Here is a 14,159-nt window from a genome sequence, read left to right as displayed (position 1 = left end):
TCTCAGTCCCCACTGGTCCCTGTTAGGAAAGTCAAAGGAGTCTAGGGACCAAACCCAGTCCTGGTACATTGTCTTGTCAGAGAAATTAAGGATTTACACCCTCTAAACCAAGGCAGATAGAGGCCAGGCAATCACAATAATCCTAAAACCAGAGCAACCACTTCAGTACCAGATTCAAACCAAAAAACTGGCAGACACCAAAGGAAATTCCCCATAAAAAGAACACAGAAGGCTAGGCAAAGCAGTACACCCCTTTAATCCCAGCATTTGTTGGCAGGCGGATCTCTGAGTTTGAGGCCAGCCTGATCTACACAGAGTTCTAGGTCAGCTAGCGCTACACAATGAGACCCTGTCTCAAAACAAAGAAAAGTCAAAGCACAGAAGTCAAAATCACCCCCAAGAAGACTGAGAGGAGGGTTGGTGTCCTAGGAGGGACCTCCCATCCACGATGACTCAGCCTTCCCACCCCTTTCCTGGATCTGTCAGTGGTGCATTCAGCTTTCTGACAGCCCAGGTTCAAACCTCAGAGGCATTTGTAAGTTCTTTCCTCTAGCTTCATCCTGAGAGAGGCCTAGTCCTCTGTCCTCCTCTTGGGAAATTCCATGCACTAGGCCAGGTTCCCCCTCCATCTGAGAAGGCTGGACAGGATCCTAACTGGCACTACAAAAGCATCCCTTTTCCTGAAAACCACCTATGAGCCACGCCCATTTGCATCTTCCTAAAAAACAGTTCCAACCTTGCTAACCTGCTACTCTGAAATCTTGAACATCTCTGCACTATCACGCTGTGAACTCTACAGAACATATAGCTGACTTGTGATCTCAACACAACACCAACTTTTCACCAAGTCTACCCTTCCAATCAAATAACCTTATCTGTATAGCACTGTGAGTTCTGTTGTCCTGTGGCTCCTTATCTCACTGGCTAAAACCCCATCTCAGTGGGTGTTCCACCTTAAAATGCTGATCCCTCACAGTTTCCCCATTAGTCCCACCCCAGCCCCCAAGTAGCAGATTTCACTGAGCCTGCTGAGGAGGCTGCTCAGGAAAGTAGTCTACCTGCCTCATTTCCTTTAAGGGTCCTAACATGCAGGCCACACTCACCTAAAATCCCTGCTGCAGACAAAGACAAATGTTTACAAAGAATGGCTACTCTTTTCAGAGTACTTCTAAAAAAGAATAAAAGCCTTAACTGACAGTTCTTAATACATCCTTCAGACAGAGCCTTGTATTATCAGATATCTTGTTAGATGATGTAAATATTACTGTTTCTAAAACAGCTTGTCATCTCAGTACTATTGCCACTTGGGATCAAACGAGTCTTTGTCATAGGGTGGCCTGTGTGCTGTAGGATGCTGAGCAGCAGCCCCACTCCCACATTAGATGCCAGTAATACTAGCCATAGATGGGTCAAAAATACTTCTAGATATTACCAGCTGTCCCAGGAGATTAAAAAAATGCTCTGGCTCCAAAAGAACCACTGTGCTTTCTTGCAAGCAAGGCTCAATGACTTAAAAAGCAAAGCAAAACAAAACAAGAAAAAGTCAACTATGTAGGCTTCCATGGGTGACATAAATGCCCAGAGGAAGTACCACAGGAGGCAGCCTGCAATAACCACTCACCACTTGTGCACAACCATGAAAGCTTAGGACAGGTACTACGCTCTAACACTAAAGCCGAACAAGCTAAATAAGTAAGGGAGACGGGGCCCAGCACTGAACACCCAAGAGAGGCTCACAGGGCCTGCTTCCTAGGTCCTTTTCATGGGGCTGTTTGGGGAGCAGAGGTGTGGCTAAGCAGTCATCACTAAATCTTCCAGATAATAAGCACATAGGGTTTTGTGAGCTGGTGCGGGACAATTGTCTATATTCTGTCAATTAAGTTTTAAATAAATGCTGATTGGCCAGTAGTCAGGCAGGAAGTATAAGTGGGATAACCAGACAGGAAGTAGAGGCGGGTCAATGAAAACAGGAGATTTCTGGGAAGGAGGAAGCCCATTCCTCCTGAGTCCTGTCTCAACCACAGAAGGAAGATGTGACTACCCTGCTAAAAAAGGTACTGAGCCATGTGGCTAACATAGACAAGAATAATGGGTTAATATAAGTTATAAGAGTTAATAAGAAGCCTGAGCTAATGGGCCAATCAGTTTATGATTAAGGTAGACCTCTGAGTGATTTCTTTGGGGCAAAACAGCTGTGGGACCTGGTGGGAGGACAGAAACCTCAGACAACAGTGAGCGACATTTCTGTTGTCACTACTACTCAGCCCTTCACAAGAATACTGAAGCAGCCATATGTGAACAAAAAACCAACCAACCTTAGAAAACAAAAAGTGCTGGGCACGGTGAGGAACACATGCAATTCCATCACTCAGGAAGCAGAGACAGGAGATCAATTGATCAGTACCATCCTCTGCTACATGGTAAGCAAGCTCTAGGCCAGACTGGGTGTGTTATGTCAGACCATGTCTTAAGAAAAAATGCCGGGCGGTGGTGGCACACGCCTTTAATCCCAGCACTCGGGAGGCAGAGGCAGGCGGATCTCTGTGAGTTCGAGACCAGCCTGGTCTACAGAGCTAGTTCCAGGACAGGCTCCAAAGCCACAGAGAAACCCTGTTTCGAAAAACCAAAAAAAAAAAAAAAAGAGGGCAGGGTAGGAGGAGGCTCTTTCCCAATAAAACTTTACTTAAAAAGCAAATGGTGGGCCAGATTCCTGCTCTGTATTACACAGTCTATCTTTCGTGGATGCACATTTTGCTCAGAGTGTAATACCAAAAAAAGTTGTTTTCCTGAAAACTTTGTCATTTTTGTCTGACTACTCCGAGTCTTAGAAAGATAGTTCCCATATTCTTCGGCTACTGGAGGCTTAGAGTTGAATTTAGTACAACGTTCTAGCTGCTTTACAAGGTCTTACCCTATAATGCTTTTTCTTTTCTTGAATTTCCCTCATCTGGGCACATTTTTATGTGGGGAGGGAGGAAGCACTAATTGGATTTGATAGGTTATTTTAAAAAAGGACTTTGACATGAAAGTTACAAGAGGGATGAGGGGGAAGGGGAGAATGAACGGCTATGACCTAAATATACTATATTCCTATATGAAATAACCAACGAGTAATAAACAAATACACATTAACTTGACATAATTCAGCTTCAATACTAATAGTTACTCTTTGGTGCCAAGTCACCAATACCCCCGGAAATAAAATCCCATGGATGGCCGGAAGGTGGTGGCACACACCTTTAATTCCAGCACTTGGGAGGCATAGGCAGGTGGATCTCTTGAGTTTGAAGCCAGCCTGGTCTACAGAGTGTGTTTCAGCCCAGCCTGGGCGACAAAGAGAAACCATGTCTCAAAAAACCAAAACCAAAACCAAACCAAACAAATCCCGTGATGATCATAGTATTTGCATACCTTTGCAAATCATCCTGCATGAGTCACATGTCAACCTTCTGATATTTCAATATAGCACTGTCGTCCTCAAAGCCACACTCTAGACTCACACAGCACAGTTTAAACAAAACACAGAATTTAAAAAAATTAAAAATCTTCTAATGCTTCAGGTTTCTGACTTTGTGTCGGATGGAACTCATCCACAGCTGTCCTGCAGCATAGGCAGCCACGGGCTGCAGGCTGGACACACGTGCATGAGTTTAAATCATCTCTAATGACGGAGAGTACCTAATACAGAGAACAGCTATGACAGCGGCTGCTGCACTACACCACTTAGAGGTCTGTACGTGTTCAGAATAGACATAATTTTTTCTCCCAGTATTTTTTTAAATATTTTATTATTTATTATGTATACAATATTCTGTCTGTGTGTATTCCTGCAGGCCAGAAGACTCCATTACAGATGGTTGTGAGCCACCATGTGGTGCTGGGAATTGAACTCGGGACCTTTGGAAGAGCAGGCAACACTCTTAATCTCTGAGCCATCTCTCCAGCCCTCTCCCAGTATTTTTGATCTATAGTTGATTGATTGTGGGTGGATGTAGAGGGTCAATTATACAAATTCTAATAATGGCTGATGCTGACCGTATACTGAACCCCTGCCCAGCACCATGCTGTTTATTTACATATGCCAATTACACATGTAAGATTAGAAGTATACTCATTTCTAAGCATATAGGTATTTCCTTCTATAATTTCTTTAACTTTATTTCATGTGCATTGGTGTGCAGGTGTCAGATTCCCTGGAACTAGAGTTACAGACAGTTGTGAGCTGCCATGTGCTCTGGAAGAGCAGCCACTGCTCTTAACCACTGAGTCATCTAGCCAGCCCACATATAGGTATTTTCTATTGTTTTTAATGACTGGCGAAAAACTTGCTTGCACTATTATCAAAAATGTGTTCATTATGATTTCTTTCTCTTGTAATTTGTTGAAAACATTTGTTATTTCTAACATTCAAATAACTAATAAAACAACATTTTAAATTACTATTAAAATAAATTACTATTTCCTCTTACAATGAAGAAGTAGGTTCTAAAGCATAATTAGTTCTAAGCACAGTCAGTTCCAAATACCTCCTCGGCATTGAAGCCAAGATTTGAAAGCAGGTCTCTCTCCACTGTATGTTGGAAAATTAACATAAAATGTGTTTTTATATTTTATAATAATAAAAATAACAAAGGCGCTGGGCGGTGGTGGCACACACCTTTAATCCCAACACTCGGGAGGCAGAGGCAGGCGGATCTTTGTGAGTTCGAGACCAGCCTGGTCTACAAGAGCTAGTACCAGGACAGGCTCCAAGCTACAGAGAAACTCTGTCTCGAAAAACAAAACAAACCAACCAAACAAACAAACAAAAAAGGCATGCAATTTAATTGTGTGTATATACAGGAAGATCCCTTAGTGCCTCTGGTAAGATATGAATTTTTAAAAAATATGTAATTTATTTTATTTTATATTCACTGGTGTATGTGTGAGGGTGTTGGATCCCCTGAAACTGGAGTTACAGGCAGGTGTGAGCTGTCATGTGGGTGCTGGGAATGGAAACTGGGTCCCCTGGAAGAACAGCCAGTGCTCTTAACCTCTGAATCTTTCCAGACCAAGAGTTGAATTTTTAACTTACATATCTTTTTTGTTGTTGCTTGTTTTTTGAGACAGGGTCTCTCTCTATAGCTCTGGCTGCTCTAGAACTCACTCTATAGACCAGGCTATCTCGAACTCAGAGGAGATCCACCTGCTTCTGCCTCAAATGTAAGCCGCCACGCACGGCTTACTTTATATATATCTTTACAACACCAGGAGAGACATTCATTCCTATGTACTCTCTATGGAATTGTCCTCTATTTACTATTTCTAGGTGTAGAACTTGTCCACCTTTGTTTTATAGGTAAATTTCACCACACAAAATAGACCTATTCGACTCTGTTGACTTTTCTTATATTAAATTCTAAGTCTAATTCTAAGACTCATCAATGAAGAGTCTCCTTAGTCCAAAGTAAAAGACTTTGGGACTGGAGAGATGGCGGCTCAGTGGTTAGGAGCACTTGCTGTCCTTCCTAAGGATATGGGTTGTATTCCTATCATCCTCATGTAGTCCACAACTGTCTGTAACTCCAGTTCTGCAAGATCCAGAGCATTCTTCTGGCCTCCAAGGCCACTGGGCACACATGCGGTACACAGCATACACACAGGCAAAACAACACCCACAGACATAAAATAAAATTAAAAGTTAAAAAATATATATATTATGGGCTGGAGATTTGGCTCAGTGGTTAAGAGCACTTGTTGCTCTTACAGAGCCCAAGTTCAAATACCAGCATTCACACAGTGGTTCACAACCATCTGCAATTCCAGTTCCAGGGGACCCAATGCCCTCTTACAGGCATGCATGTGGTGCACTGATACACACTCAGTCAAAACACTCAATACACGCCGGGCGATGGTGGCGCACGCCTTTAATCCCAGCACTCGGGAGGCAGAGGCAGGCGGATCTCTGTGAGTTCGAGACCAGCCTGGTCTACAGAGCGAGTTCCAGGACAGGCTCCAAAGCCACAGAGAAACCCTGTCTCAAAAAAAAAAAAAAACACTCAATACACATAACTCAATACACATAAAACAGTCAATACATATAAAATAATAAAATTTTAAAAATTAAAGAAAAAAGAAAGTAATCTGACTAAAGAAATCAGCCGAGTCTGTTTTAATTCAGAATACAGTATACCTACTACAATCGGATGAGAAATGCTTGGTTGATGATGAGATGAGAGAGCTCAGGTCCCGACAGGAACTGCGCATGGCTATTTGAGTCACAGATAAGGGCTGTAGACAGGTATGGCAATGTCCATTCACCGCGCATGGCTATTTGAGTCACAGGTAAGGGCTGTAGACAGGTATGGCAATGTCCATTCTTGGAAAACCAAGATTCCAAAGAGGCAAAGTGGGAGCTCGGGGAGCTGCTTTTCTGACTTCTACTAAATAAGGACTCTTTAACTCCTCCCACCTCACAAGTCCCCTCCTCTTAGCCAGACCCACTCTATATAACCCTGGTTCATCAGATCTCCGTAGCTAGTTCTCTACAGTTAGTCAATTTCATACAGTCCTTAGAAGCCTCCATAAACACCAGGGAGCCCTATCTGCCTCCAAAGACCAGTCAAAACAGTAATTACTAATGCTAATTACAGAGCAGGTTTTGAGTCAAGCCTTGAGGGTCATGAATGTAAATCCCAGTTCTACTCTGTACTCTAGAAAGCAACTTCTCTGTTCTTTATTTCTACACGTACAGAACTGAATAAAGCTTTTACTTAACTGACAGGCTATGCTACAAGGTGCAATGAGGTAATGTGGTAAGTAAAGAATTGTAAGGCCTGGAAGGCCCTCAGTGACCTTACCCAAACCTTTCATCTGACAAATAACTGGAGCCCAGAAGGTAAGGGAGCTGCCCAGGGCCACACACCATTAGCCTCGACATAGGCTCAGGCCTATTTATAGATGCTGGTTGGTTTTTTTCCCCTACCACTTCCAGTCATGCTTTTTTAAAAAAAGATTTATTTATTTATTATATATAGTGTTCTGTCTTCATGCATGCCTGCATGCCAGAAGAGGGCGCCAGATCACTTTACAGATGGTTATGAGCCACCATGTGGTTGCAGGGAATTGAACTCAGGACCTCTGGAAGAGCTCTTAACCTCTGAGCCATCTCTCCCGGCCCCCTGCCATACTGTTATAAACTTATCTTGGCTTTACAAGGAAGAGAAAAATAAGAGTTCAATCCTTAAATATACACATTTCAAGATGCTTGTAAAATTTAAAAGGACAGACGCTGCAATGTAGTAGTGATAATGAGATTTGTGGCAATCAGGTGAACCACACAAGCTGCAATGAAAACTGGTTCAGCAATGAAAACTGGTTCAGCATTGGTGTGTTAGGCTGCCCTCTTACACAAATCTCTCCCATTCCCCTTTGCTGATCTGAACACCAAGGCACCTAAAGCCAAATTCAATTTCAGCTATCCCTCAGATCCAGATTCAGTCCAATTTCATCTTCCTAGAGGTGAACAGAAGGCCAGTTTGTGCCAACGGGATGGGCATGCACAGGCTGGAGTTTGGACTAACCTGAGGGTAGAAGGCAGATGATGCCGTGCGTGGGCTGCGAACAAACTCCATAAAGAAGGCCCCGTCCTGAAGTCAGAGGAGGAGGAAGCAGCAGCAGCAGCAGGTGTAAGGTAGCCAAGAAATGGATTGTGTATGAGAATAGGAGAAGGGGATCAAAAATAAGCAAATAATAAATGAAAACAAGGAGGCAAGGAGAAAACCAGGACATGAGGGAATGGGGTGGGGGTGGAATAGGGAGCCCAGAAAGACAATCTCCAAATGCAAAGCACGAGCAAGAAATCACACTTCAATTCGCAGAACACCATCTATGTGGGCAAAAAGTACAGCCAAGCTCCTTGTGTGTACCTATGGCTTAGGTGCTTTTAACTTCCTTCAGATCTACGGCAAGGAAGAGGGAATGGCCCCAGAGCAGTGTTGGGAACAGAACGGTAAAGGCAGCAGTGAAATCTTGTCCTTCAGTCTGTCTGGGAACAAACAGCCCTCTGAGAGAGAAAGACACTGAAGCCTAAGATTTCTTCTGCCTGATAGTTATTAAATGTGGCAGCAAAGAATCAAGGAGAAGTCTTGCTTAATCTTCTGTGAACATGGGGTGCAGAGGCAGCAGTATCTGCTCCTCTACTGTTTGTGTAACAAAATCAAGAAACAAAGACATTTATAAAGTCAGGCACATTAGCACCAATGCAGTGGGCTTCCTGAAGAACACCCTGCTCACATTTATAAAGTCAGGCACTAGCACTAATGCAGGGGGCTTCCTGAAGAACACCCTGCTCACATTTATAAAGTCAGGCACTAGCACTAATGCAGGGGGCTTCCTGAAGAACACCCTGCTCTACTTGTGGCTATATTTGTGGCTGCCCATGTACTTGAAGCAAAGATGACAAAGAGGACATTTCGAAGAGCTTGTGATCCTTCAGAGCCTTTTCATTCTGCATGCATGATTATCGCTGCAATGCAGGAGTGGCAACAGCTCAACCAAGGTATCTGCTCTCCTTCAGTTCTAAAAGTAAAACAGTGAGATATCTGGATGTTCACTGTATCACCATTGCCAGCATCTTCCAGGAGCCACCGCAAACTCATGCAGCACACCCTGGAAGGGCATGACTGAAGATGCAGACGCATCACATCCTCCGTAAGAGGCACTGCCTCCAGACATGCCAGCTGACATCTCATAGCAGTTTTGCTTCCCACTCCCTAAACCTGGAGTTCACAGCCAGCACCATAGCTTTCAGAAGTCGGAGGAGTACAGGGTGCATCCCCAACAGCAACTAATGTGTGGTCTCTAGGGTATTTCAACTTCCTATAATTTTTCTGCTTGTCCATTTTGCCTTTGGCACCATCCCTAATGCTGAAAAATGACAATGTAGAAAGGTCAGGAAAGGGCTGGGTGGCGTTAGCCCATCCCAGACCGTTACTGCTGAGGCACTGATGATACTGAGAGAGCTATGCCACAGAACCGAGACCAAGTTGTTGTTGTTGTTTGGTCAACAGAACTTCCATTTTGTACACAGACTCCCTTTGGAACCCACAGCTCTCCCCTTGGGCAGGAGTCAGCAAACTACAGCTTGTAAAGTAAGTAATCTGGCCACTCCCCTGATCTGCACAGGCTATGAGCAAATAATAACTTTTTATTTTAAATGAATATAGAAGAACTTAGGAAGGAACCTTATTTTTCCCATGAAGCCTGAACTCCACACACAGGGTTGTTGATCTCTGGTTCACAGTCTCCAAGATGCCTACAGCTTTGGTTGATACTTTTCTCATATTTTAATCCCTAGAGTATAATCCTAGTGATTTATACCAAGGTAATTAATCATACCTGTAGTCAAATAACTGCCACAAGGAAATCCATGAGCATCATTTACAACTTCATGATATAGATTAAATTCTATAGTACTGGTAAGAAATTTTCCTTCCAAGACAGTTGTTTTTATGTCACCCTGGCTGTCCTGGAACTCGCTCTGTAGAGCATCTAACACACAGAGATCTGCCTGTCTCTCTCCTCAGTGCTGGGATTAAAGGTGTGTCCTATAACATTCAGCTAAAATTTATCTTGAAAATGAGAAATCATTTACATTTTAAATAAACTTTCTGTGCGAATGTAGTATTGGAATCAAACCCAAGGCCTTAAGTATGTAAACTAAACTCTCTACTTCTGAGCTAGACTTCCAGCCCATAGCTACTTTAAAATACATTTTAGGGATTGAGAGTTTAGTGCAGTTGTTCTAGAGTACCTACCTGCCTACCATGTTAAAGGCCTTGGTTGAATTCCTAAAACTTAAAACAGAAAAAAAACCCCCACAAAATCCCATGTAGTAATATTTCATTTGCATTTTAATAAATAAAGCTTGGCTGGAGATCAGAGAAAATAGCCACAGTGGTGACACAAACCTTTAATCCCAGCACTAGAGAGGACTATAAAACGAGAGGAGACAGCTCTCAGACAGTCTCATTCTGAGACTCCTGGAGGCAGGATCACCATTTTGGACTGAGGCAGAGGTTTAAGAGTCAGTGGCTGGCTTTTTTGCTTTTCTAATCTTCAGGCTGAACCTCAATTTCTGTCTCTGGGTTTTTATTAATCCTGCTACAAACCTAAACATAACTTTTAAAACATGACATGGGAAACCTTTATAATATGAGTAAAATTAATAAATACAAAGTTAGATTTGCTTGCATTTTCTTCTTTCCCAATATTTCTCAGGAGTCTTAAAGAAAAAAAAAGTAGGAATTCCATTATCAAAAAAGAACAGGCTTGTGTGGGCGCTGCTTCAGGAATTTCCAATTCCCCTCTGGTAGAGTGACGGTGGCCCTGAAGGGAAACTAGATGGCAAATTCCACAACTCGAGTGACATCTCAGGCCTGGAGCAATAGCACTCTGTGTGGCTGTTCCCAGGCTGCACCTGAGCAGAAATCCACGTATCACTACTATCAACAGGGAGATTCCTCGACGAGGGATAAGAGAACCTTAAGATAGTTTGTGGTAGAATTTCTCTACAGTTTCAGCACAATTGATTCTGCATTCGTGGCGATAGATCATGCTTTCATTTGGGCTCCTGGGACTACACAGCAACAGTCCCCGACTGGTGAGCCACTTTTACCTTTCGTGGGCTGTCCACATAGGTGGGAGTCATAGCAACACTGCTGCTCTCAGCTGCCTGAGTGGAACTTTTTCCATGCACAGTTGCCTGCTGCTCTCCTAGGCACCTGAAGGAAAGAAAACACATGACTGCAGCTTGCTGGAAGATCTCTAGGGAAGGACCAAGTTAGTCTACATGAAGACAGCACAGCTATTTCCACCTGTGAAATACACTTCTGCCTTGCTTTTCCTTCAGGCCCTACATGGCACCCTTAATACCATTAAATTGTCCTAAACAGCCATTTGTCCCCCACAGTATTTCAGAAAACACCCTAGGGCTGGTGAGATGGCTCATTGGGTAAGGATGCTTGCCACCAAACCTACCAGCCTGAGTTTGACCACTGAATGCACACGATGGAAGAAAAGAACTCACTTGTGTAAGTTGTCCTCTGACCTCCCCACACACTGTGCCATCCCACACAAACAAACATGGTAAAAATAAAAAGCATTCCCAGAAGCAGGGTGCAGTGTCACACATCTTTAATTCCAGGTGGCGCTCCGTGAGTCTGAGGACAGCCAGAGCTGCATATTAGAGAACTTGTCTCAAAAACAACAAAAAATAAAAAACAAGCAGTCCAAGAAAGACAAAATATTATGTTTCCACTCATACACAGACCCTAGATTTTAAAACACATGCACACACACATCTATATATACACGGCACAGAAGCAGAAAGAGCACAACGAAGGAAAAAAGAGGACCAGAGGAAGGGAAGGAGGAGGAGGGAGGGCAGGGAGTGGAGAGATAGGCAAGGGATAATGACACATATATTACTATTTCATAATAAAACCCATGTTTCTCTCTCTCTCTCTTAATTCATTTTACAAACCAACCATAGCTCCCCCTCTTTCTCCTCCTCACCTCTCCCTACCTGGCCCCCCATCCACTCCTCAGAGAGGGTAAGGCCTCTCACATGCAGTCAACTAAGCCTGGCATGTCGAGTTGAGGCAGGACTAAGTCTTTCCCCACTACATCAAGGCTGAGCAAGATATCCCACCACAGGGAATGGGCTCCAAAAACCCAGTTCATGCACCAGGGATAAATTCTGGTCCCACTGCCAGGGGTCCCACAAACAGACCAAGCCATACAACCGTCACCCACATTCAGAGGGCTTAGTTCAGTCCGATGCAGGCTTCTCAGCTGTCAAAAACTCATGATTTTTTTTTAAACCATTATTTTGAATACTAAAAGTTTAGTTTAAAAAGAAAATCACTGGTTGGGAATGTTGCTAGCCGGTGGTGACTGTACAACTTTAATCCCAGAATTCAGGAGGCAGAGGCAGGCCGGTCTCTGTGAGTTCGAGGCCATGCTACAGAGTGAGTGAGTTCCAAGACAGGCTCCAAAGCTACATAGGGAAACCCTATCTTGAAAAACCAAAAAAATAAAAAATAAAGAGAAAAAAAAAAGACAATCAGCTGGAAGAATGACTCATTGATTAAGAGCACCGAATGCTCTTCCAGAAGACGTGTGTGGATTTGATACCTAGCACTCACGTGGTGACTTAACTTCAGTTCCACGGTATACAAAGCCCTCTTCTTACCTCCTTGAACACCAGGCATGCATGAGGTACAGACATGTAGGCAAAATACCCATATACATTAAAAAAATATATCATTGTGGGCTGGCATGTGCTTACAGTCCCAGCTCTTTGAAAGGCTAACCAAGATGATCATTTGAGCCTAGGAATTTCAGGACAGTCTAAGGAACAGAATAAAACCTCATTCGTTCAACAAAAACACATTCTGAAGATCAGTATTGTAGTAGCATGCAGTATCAACTAACTAGGGGGATATATATTAGTTCTATATACTTTAAAGGGATTGATGTCAGTTTTTGTGACATAATTATATTCCTTCCTTCCCAAGCCATTGGGTAAGACAAGAAAGATTTCCTTAGAATATATCATCTTATCTCAGTTCTGATGTATATTTAATGCACAGCTTTGTGTTCATTTTCCAATTTTTCCCCAACTACGACGAATGGAATGCAGTGTATCCTAGGTAATATAAAGGTGGTTTAAAGTATATGAAAGATAAAAAAAAACCCAGCTTTAACCCTCTTTATACTATATATGATATCCAATATAAATATTTATCGCACAGCACAGTTTAGGGGATAAGAAAAAAGTCTATACATTTAGTACAGACTTAATTTAAAAGAAAAAAATTTATATTTATTTATTGGGGTGGGGTGTGATTCATGCCACAACACCCATGGAAATCAAAGTTAGAAGACAACTCACAAGAGTTGGTTCTCTTCTTCTATCATGCTGGTTCTGGGGAACATAGTATGTCAGGCTTGGCGGCAAAAGCCTTTACCCACAGAGCCATCTTGCCAGCCACAGGCTCAATTTTAGATCAGTGGGAGATGAATCCACAAATACATCACCCACAGACAAGGAGGACCAATTCCACTGCTGCTACTCGATACTTCAAAGCCAAATCCTTAGTTCTGGCCTATTTTCTTCAGCAGCTGGGAGCATTATTTAGGGGGTGGGGCAGCTCCAACAGCAGAGCAGTTTGGTCTAAGTCAGTGAACGGTCTGAGTGCTGTCAAAACCCAGATTACCTCTGAAAACTGCTCCACCTAGCTCTAGTGCTCCTGCAGGGCCCCGGAGGCTGTCACTGGGCATGTGATAGTACTCCCTCCCACAGGTGTTGAGCCCAAGAACACTCCTTAATAAACAGTTTACATACGAAATTCTATCTTGGTCTGTTTCCCTGGCAACCTAATCTGTTATGTTTCTCTTATTCTGACTCTGTGTGTGTACGCATGTGCTGCAGAGATCAAACCCATGCTCTCACCACTTTTGTTACCTGACTGTGAGATAACCAAATATAAGTAAGTAAAAGATAAACTAAAACAAAGAGAACAAAGAGGTTAATTTATATTAAATGCAGAGACCCTGCATATTTAGCCAGGAAATATCCACACTCAGAGACAGTTCTGTTTTCTCTAGCTCCCTGTCTACTCACACCACTTACCTTGGAACAATGCTCACGCATCATTTTATCTGTAACAGCAGTATCTCTAAAAGAAAATAACTTTTTTTTTTTTTTTTTTTTGGATTTTTGAGACAAGGTTTCTTCACGTAGCCCTGGCTATCCTGGAACTCACTCTGTAGACCAGGCTGGCCTAGAACTCAAGAGATCCGCCTGCCTCTGCCTCCCAAGTGCTGGGATTAAAGGCGTGTGCCATCACTGTCTGGCTGAAAATAACTTTAAAAAAAAAAACATAACCACAATCTAAGATTACTCCAACTGTTTAAGAAACATTAGTGTGTCCAAAATAAGATTCTACGAAGGCCTCTGTTTTGCTGTAAATAATCTCTTAAGTCTCTTTTAAGGTCTAAACTCCTCATCTTTCTCCTTATCCTTGTAGCTCATCTATCCCATAAATGTATATAATCTAGATGTGCTGAGTTCATTCCTTTATTATTCCATGTTTTCTTCTCTGTACCCTGTA

The 14,159-nt window shown here is 42.8% G+C and overlaps 1 protein-coding gene across 15 annotated transcripts in view; it reads right to left on the bottom strand.

The window, feature by feature from the left end:
• The window catches only part of LOC121436441 (GATOR complex protein DEPDC5), a 125,428-nt gene that overhangs the window by 27,756 nt on the left and 83,513 nt on the right, over positions 1 to 14,159 (bottom strand). For 11 of the 15 annotated variants that reach the window (XM_041636337.1, XM_041636336.1, XM_041636351.1 and 8 more), the window contains 2 exons: positions 10,658 to 10,763; positions 7,563 to 7,628 (listed from right to left, as the gene is read on the bottom strand). In XM_041636337.1, the coding sequence (XP_041492271.1) occupies positions 7,563 to 7,628; positions 10,658 to 10,763 (172 nt within the window). The remainder of the gene's footprint in view (positions 1 to 7,562; positions 7,629 to 10,657; positions 10,764 to 14,159) is intronic. The other 4 variants (XM_041636344.1, XM_041636345.1, XM_041636346.1 and 1 more) reach the window with 1 other exon arrangement.

This window comes from Microtus oregoni, unplaced genomic scaffold (genome assembly GCF_018167655.1).
Source record: "Microtus oregoni isolate MIOR12 unplaced genomic scaffold, Mior012 000049F_ref0000343, whole genome shotgun sequence".
NCBI classification, from domain to species: Eukaryota; Metazoa; Chordata; class Mammalia; order Rodentia; family Cricetidae; genus Microtus; species Microtus oregoni.
Note: the sequence above shows the minus strand (reverse complement) of the source record. Positions and strands in the feature narration are given on the sequence as shown.